This window comes from Cannabis sativa, chromosome X (assembly GCF_029168945.1).
Source record: "Cannabis sativa cultivar Pink pepper isolate KNU-18-1 chromosome X, ASM2916894v1, whole genome shotgun sequence".
Classification (NCBI taxonomy): domain Eukaryota; kingdom Viridiplantae; phylum Streptophyta; class Magnoliopsida; order Rosales; family Cannabaceae; genus Cannabis; species Cannabis sativa.
In genome coordinates, this window is record NC_083610.1 from 42,914,939 (window position 1) to 42,922,987 (window position 8,049).

At 35.5% G+C, this 8,049-nt stretch overlaps 1 protein-coding gene across 1 annotated transcript; it reads right to left on the reverse strand.

The window, feature by feature from the left end:
* Positions 1 to 5,444: 5,444 nt before the first annotated feature.
* Positions 5,445 to 7,840, reverse strand: LOC133032174 (uncharacterized). The gene is made up of 3 exons (XM_061106041.1): positions 7,592 to 7,840; positions 6,976 to 7,509; positions 5,445 to 5,606 (listed from the first exon to the last, which is right to left on the reverse strand). Exons 1-3 carry the CDS (start codon positions 7,838 to 7,840, stop codon positions 5,445 to 5,447), a joined length of 945 nt encoding a protein of 314 aa, XP_060962024.1.
* Positions 7,841 to 8,049: the final 209 nt, after the last annotated feature.

Genomic DNA, 8,049 nt, shown 5'->3' on the forward strand with positions numbered 1-8,049 from the left:
AATTTTGAAATATATCTTATTTAAGTTGTTTAGAAAAATCTAAATACCCAACTTAAAATATTCTTCAACCAATGACTTAATTAAATATTACCAATTAAGTAGTAACCACTTAATTTAGAAGATATTCCATTTTAAGTTCCCATATTTATAAAATATCAACTTAAAAAATATCTAAAGAATCTTAATAACCAATTCCCAAAATTCCTCAACTTAATTTATAATAGGAAATTCAAAAATATTCAAATCTAAGTTGATTTAGTAGATTTAACTAAATCTCAACTTAAATAGGAATATTTAATGAAATTATAAAATTAAGATTCAGAAAGAATTTATATGATTATAATTCCATATTTAATTAAAAACAAGAAAAATACATATAGCTTTCCAGAATATAACTATTCAAACTATGTTTTTCTTAAATTAATTTCAAGGAAAAATGAAATTAATTATGTTGCTAATCAATTTTTTATTAGGTCAAACTAATATAATTAACCTAGCACAGTTATCCAAATCAGGCAAATGGGCCTTCACAATTGGGGTTGTTCATGTGAGGGGGGGCTGGGTCCAGTATGTCGTACCCACTTCTAAGGCTCCCAACTCTCACACAAGGCCCAAAAGAGAGAAATTTAACCTTAAAATGAATAACTGTTATTAATTGAATAGGCTCACTACTAAATGAGCCTAAATAAAATCTATCAGTTATGATATTTTATTTAGCAACATCAACCTATATGTATCTATAATAGAAATTAAACATATAGGCTCACACAGGCATACACATTTGGATGAATCCTATCATGTTGCTAGGTCATACACAGATAAAAGAAGTTTGTAAAAATTACCTGTTACAAATTATTTACTTGATCTATCATCAATTGAACCTTTGGTTAAAATTAGATCATCGGATCTATCGTCAAGTTAACCAAGGCAATTTAGATCAAGCAATAATAGGTTTTAGAAAACTTACAAACAATCTAAAACACATACTCCTGCAACAAGGTTAGATTTAGATAGTTGGATGTAGGATTTATTTAATTTTAAACATTTATTTTGAAAATAAAATTAAAATTAAACCTACCATTTTAAAAAATTAGGTTTTGGGTAACCTAAATGTCATTTCAAAATTAAATTGCTAACTTTCCTTTTAAATTTCATGTTATTTAATAAATTAAATAATAAAATAGAAAATGGTAAATACATACCCTTTTCTTGTTTTACAATTTAATTTAATTAAAAAATAACAAAATTTAAAAGTTAACAACAATACCTTATTTCCTCTTTTAAAATTATCATGATTATTTTGATCTTATTTTAATTAAGGTCAAGTTACAAAAAAAAAAAAAATTAATATCTGACCTTAAAAAAATAAAATAATCAAATTTTAAAGGAAATAAGAAAAGAGGTAAGCAAAACTTGATTTTTCTTATTTTCAAAATCAAATTACACTAATATCTAAAATTAATTTTAAAAAATAAAATTAATTTATTTCTGATAATTAGATTTGAAATTTGAAAAACAAAAATGAACATACAAAACTACACAAAAAATTGGAATTTAATTCCATGAAATAGCATGAAAAATCGAAAAAATTGAAAAAATGGATGAACTGTACGGATGGCATGCCATGCATGCCCATCCGCGCGCGTTTCTGGGGTGAGTGGCCGAGAAAACACGGCGCAGGAAGGCTGCATGCAGCCATTCCGCGCGCGTGATGAGGTTGCTCGTCACCCCGATTTTTCCAATTTTCAAAAATTCATAACTAATTCAAATTAAATCGAAATCGAGTTCTGTAAAAAAGTAAATTGCTTAGAATTTTCCAAACTATCCAACAAAAATAATTACAGAGTCAGAACAGTAACCATTTTCCCCAGAATTCACAAACAACAATCAACATCAATATGACACTCAAAGCAACATGATACCATCCAAAAAACAAGCAAATCGTTTTAAGTCCAAATTTCTTGCAAGAAAATCAATTACCATGGCTCTGGTGCCAGTTGTTGGAAGTTATTTTACCAGGAACTTAGATCTGCTCACAAGTATGTTGATTTAACAACCTAAATATGAACTTCTAAAACGATAGGAAATTAAACACATAAGAGTATCAGAAATCTTACAGTGATTGCAGCGGAATATATGTCTCCTCCCACTCAGATCTCTAACCCTTGATTCCTTTCTGTAGCAGAGTATAATCAAGATCTGAGCCCGATAGTCCTTCTTTGTTGTTTCTGAATTCTACACAGCCTTCCTCACTATGATTGAGGTATTACTTGATGTGTGTGGGCACTACTCTAGCACTTATACTTTTCGAAACAGTGAAGGAAGAGAGAGAGAGGGTGGCGGCTCAGAGAGAATTTTCTGAGAGAAAATTCTTTCAGAATAATGTTGTGAAAAGGTTGTACAGTTGTGTTCAACTCTGAAGCCTTTGCCTTCTATTTATAGAAGACCACCAAGGGCTATGATTGACATTTGGAATTGAAAAAATCAAAGAGAAAAAGGAAGCTAAGTGGCCGGCCTAGGCATTGTGGAAACAAGGCTTGCCACTTTTCCAACTTTCCTTTTCCTACACTGATAGTTTCCTGTTTTGTCAAAAAGTACCAATTCCTTTGTTCAACCACATAAATGTCAAGTCTAATTATTTAATAATTAAAATTAATTATCAAATAATATATTGTCATTTATTTTATTAATAATGAAACTAATTAAAGTTTCCTAATTAATAAATATGCCATTCAAAATCTCTATTTACTGTTTTGCCCTTAATAAGTGATAAATTCTCAAATAGACAATTCTATCTTGAGAATTTTTAATTGATTAATTAAAATCAATTAGATGAGTCTTACAAGTAATATCATCTCAACTAGTGAGGGGACCATGGGTCTATATATCCGAGCTTCCAATAAGCAGATCTAGAATTTACCACTAAAATTCACTGACTTATTAATTCTTCGTTGAATCCACACATAGAACTCAGAATTGCACTCTCAGTATATAGAATGCTCTATATGTTCCACCATATAGACACATTATTAGTTATCCATTGTTATAATCCTAATGTGATCAATGATCCTCTATATGGATGATTTACACTGTAAAGGGACTAAATTACCGTAACACCCTACAATGTATTTTATCCTTAAAACACTTAATCCTGTATAAATGATATTTCAACTAAGTGAAATGAGTACTCAATCATTTATCTCGTTTGGTTAAGCTCGAAGGAAATCACCCTTTGCTTACTATTCGCCAGATAGAAGCTATAGATTCCATATTTATGTTAGCGCTCCCACTCAGTCGCACTACCGTGTTCCCAAAATGTATGTATTGCCCAGACTAAAGATTAGGCTTAACTAACAAATCAAAGAACACGAATAATACTCTTGAAATTAAGCCTAACCATATCAGGATTTCGATCATGTGATCTAGGATCAACTTATAATATTGAATTGAATAGATGTTTACGGTAAGTTTCAAAATCTAATTCAAAGTTCAATATCGGTCCATTCCAATGCATACTCCATGCATCCAACCTGAGCTTTACTTTAACCTATGTTCTGGAAAGAACATAACATTTCTCCAAATGTAAGTAAACTCTGTTGTAGATTGTCATATCAGTGAAACCCAGTGTTCTGATAAATCTAGGAATACTTTATTCACATAGTCATGTTTATTTTCCACTGTGTTGACAACACAATAAACATGATCAAGTATGTGAAAAGGGGTTTGGATGAATTTATAAATCAAATAGACAAGCAATTGATTAAGTGAACCAAAACATACACAAGTGAATGAAAAATTACTTCTGTTACTTTATTGATATTGAATAATCTGGATTACATTGAAACAGAGTTTTATTTAGGGCATAAAACCCAACAGATTCTTCATCTGTTTCTGACTTCTCTTGAAGTCAGCCTTCATCTCAGTCTGGGAAGTGAGAATCGCAAGTTTTTGCGCTTCTACCTTCTCCAATCTCTTAGCCAACAAGAGGTAGTCGGAGTCATTGGGTGGAGCAGAGCTTGGGGGCACAGTGGCAGATGCTGGGGGCACAGTGGCAGATGTGGAGGCGTCTGCTGTTTCCTTGGGTGGGGATGGTGGAATAATTTTGGACCTTTTAACATATTCTGCCACCCGTTGGGCTTGGGTCTCGAAGCGGTCGAATCTTGCGCCCCGACTTGTGTTTCTTCGACCTCATCCAACCCCATTTCCACTGTGGGGACCTCACCCTCACAATTTTCCTTCCAGTTGTCAACCTCCCAATTCCGAGGATACAAAATTTGAAGCACAACCATCTGAAAGAAAGCCAAATAAACATTTAACAAACAAAATCGCACAGGAATCGCAAAAAACTCGCATAAAATCGCAGATACTGACAAATTAACAACTATTGATAAATCGCACATAACTCGCACAACATCGCATACATATCGCCAAAAATATTAGAATAGCAACAAGGACAAATCGCACACATATCGCATAAAACTCGCATAACATCGCATAAAATAACTGTTCTAACATTAACATTATTCATCGCACAAAAGTCGCCAAAACATCGCATAACATCGTATATGAAAACAGATTAACAAACAAAATCATGCAGAAATCGCATACATATCGCATTAAAATCGCTTAAAATCGTATAAAATCACAGTTTCACAATTTAAATACCAAAAAAACAAAGAAACTAAGATTGACATACCCTTTTCTCAAATAGTGCAGCCACGTCAGGTTGCTTCATATCATGTCTCGTAATGGAATCAAGAGTACTCCAATTCAACATTCGAGGGAATCTAGTCCCTCTGCACTGCCCATACTTCTTCCCTAAATCTTGCATCACCTCGAAGGCCCAATATTGCAGCGGCGGGGCATATCCATAGACATTGTACTTCGCCTCCGGTTGAGTAATTTTTTTCTCTGTCTTCCCTTTCTTCTTCATCTTATCTTTAGTAGAGACCTTATCAATGTAATTCTTCCTCAGGTCACTCACACTCTTAGTTGTGGATGACAATAACTTCTGATAAGAAAGGAGGCCCCACGGATACTCGAAGAAGTTTTCTACGTTTTCTACCAACTTCAGCATATCCGTCCAGATATAAACACCCTCAGCCATTGATAGAAGAACACCCTCAACAAATGCGCACAACCCCAACTTGTACACATCGTCCGCCACATCGCAGGCCTCAAAAGCTAGCCAAAGGGTTTTGAAAGTGACCTGTTTGGCATTATTGAGGTAGTCCTGCAGTATCCGATCAGACTCACACAGTGTACTCAAATCTTCTGTTGAGGGGCCACCACTCATCTTTAGTCCGGTGATCAAACCAAACTCAGACCGCCCAAATCTGGCTTCGGTTTTACCCACGTAAAACCAGACTTCATCATTTTTCACCTCAGTCACTTTCGTTTTCCTCAAAAGCAGTTGATGCACAATCACCCCAGAGAATTTCAGATCATTGGCATTCCAAAAAAACTCCAAAGGGAGTTTCCTTCACCCTCTCAGTCAAGTTGAAGGCTTCAAACTTAGCCTTTATTGAAGCAAAATACCCATTTCCTCTGTACGTGATACATCCTGGAAAATGCTCAGCCAAGGGCAGAATAAGTTCAGGAGCCATCTGCATTTACAAAGATTAATTAGACTACATCGCATCATAATCGCATAAACATCGCTTAAAATCGCATAAATTTTACAAGTGTGAAGTAGAATCGCATACAAATCGCACATTAATCGCATAATATCGCCAAAAAATACAGAACAAAACAAACTGAAAAATCAAGATCCTGTCAGTTAACATCGCACTAAAATCGCACAATAATCGCAAAATATTGTTAAAATCGCATAACCTATACCATATATCATACATCGCACAAACATCGCATAATGTCGCCTAAAATTTGCTAAACATACCAAAAAGTATTAATCTAGGATAAAATCGCACAATATCGCATATAAATCGCACAATGTCGCACAATGATCTAAAACCCCAAACCAGAACTTGTACAGACTCGTGTTACGTCGCACAAAATCGCACATGGCATCGCATAAAATCGCACAAATACCTAAAAACCCAGAAAACAACTATTGTTCGAAACCCATATTCATCCCACATTTTTATTGCACAAATCATCCCAAATAACATACAAAATAACAACTTCCAATTCAATACTAGATTCAACCACAAATGTATGATTTAAAGGAGAAATTCAAAGAAAAATTCTACAAAAACTAACCTTGATTGCTGCGATTGGGGTTGGTGGGATTCGACTGGTGTGTGGGTTCGACTGGTGTGGGTGGTTGTCGTGGGTTCGTGGTCGACTGGAGTTCGTGGTCATCGTGGGTTCTCTCAGGTCGATTGGGTTCGTCGCCGTGGGTTCGACTGGTGGTCGTTGGTTCGTGTGTGTGGGTTCGACTGGTGTGGGTTTTGGTGTGTGGGTTCGACTGGTGTGTGGGTTCGTGGGCTCGACTGGTGTGGGTTCGTGGGTGAGGTCTGGTGTGGGTTCGTGGGTTTTGCAGCGTGGGTTTGGGAGAGGGAACGAAGAGAGAGAATGTAGAAGAGAGAGAATGGAGTTAGAGGGAATGTGAGAGGTTTGAAAACACAGGAGTATTTTTGGAAGAAAATTGAAAGAATGGTATATTTTTTTTATGTGTGATAATTGGGTATAATTAAACACCCTATCTAATGTTTTAGCATAAATTATCAAATTTACCATATATTATTATAGCAATAATAAAATAAAAAATTAAAATATGAAATTAGGAACATATTTATTATACGATAATTAAGTTACACCCGAAAAAAGAAACATTTAGTTGACTCAACACTAATTGCACTGCCACTCTCCATTAAAAGGGTAATTAAATACTTTTAAATGTAAATAAAATGCTCTTAAACATTTTATATAAAATATAAACTACATAATAAAATAAAATAAATAAAATAAAAACTACATTTTTTTTGGAATAAGTGTTCTTTATTATTAAACCGAGCAATCGCTCGCAAGAATAGACAATAAGTTCGAGGGAACACTATTAATAGGAAACATGCGTTCAGCTAGAGAAATAGAGTGCCGGGCAACAAAGTGCGCGGCACGATTCGCAGAACGTTTAACAAACACAATAGAAACATTGGACAAACTTTTAAAACTATTTTTACACTCATCCACCACCAAGCCGAAAGCAGAAGCAAAAGTTTCTGCACTTCTAATTGCTGCTGCACACACGAGACTATCTGTCTCAATAATGGCCATTGAAAACTGGTTGTTCTTGAGCCAACTCAAGGCTTCCCGAATGCCCATTATTTCAGCCAGTTCGGGAGCCTCAAAACCATTCTTAACCCTTGCAAAAACTGATACCAGTTCATCAACAGAGTTTCTGACCACACAACCATAGCCGTGTTTATGAAGAGAAGCAAAAAGGGCAGCATCTACATTGAGTTTGATTCCTGAAATCGGTTTAACCCACCGCTCTAAACTATCTCCAACTTTTGAGAGGAGACAACAAGGGAATATTTCCCTTTCCTTGAGCATTCAACCATTGATCAAGACTCGATGTAGCAAAAGTCACCACAGCACTCACGCTTCTCACACGCTGCTGCCAAACCAAATCGTTTCTCGCAGCCCAAATGGCCCAACATAGCATCACCACTTTGCCTAATTCAACACTGCTAACCCGATTAGCAGTAGCTTCCAACCACACCAGCAGAGAAGAGAATGAGTCTCTCTCAACAGCAGCAAGACCAGCAAAACCGAAGCATGACCAAGCAAAATTGCAAGAGACCAAAATGTGCCATTCCGATTCAGCAAAAACTCCACACATAGGACAAGTACTATCGGCCAAAACCTTCTTCATGCACAAGTCCTTTTGGTGGCGAGACAATCTGAAGCCGCCCTCCACACGAGATCCTTGGCCTTTAGAGGCACCATGAGAGACCATAATTTCTTCCAGAATACATTGACTTCAGAGCCATCCGAATGGTGTTTAAGCTTTTGAAGCAAATTATACGCACTTCGAACTGAATAGAACCCATTCTTTTCTGCAATCCAATACCAATAATCAAC

Bases quoted from the DNA above. Each gene is read 5' to 3' on its own strand.
- LOC133032174 (XM_061106041.1), bottom strand. From the start codon at position 7,840: ATGAAGAAGGTTTTGGCCGATAGTACTTGTCCTATGTGTGGAGTTTTT. The intron at 7,510-7,591 runs GTTTGGCAGCAG...TGAATGCTCAAG, and splicing joins GGGCTGCGAGAAACGATTTG to GAAAGGGAAATATTCCCTTG. The intron at 5,607-6,975 runs GTTTAATAATAA...TTGTAAATGCAG, and splicing joins TTCTTGCGAGCGATTGCTCG to ATGGCTCCTGAACTTATTCT.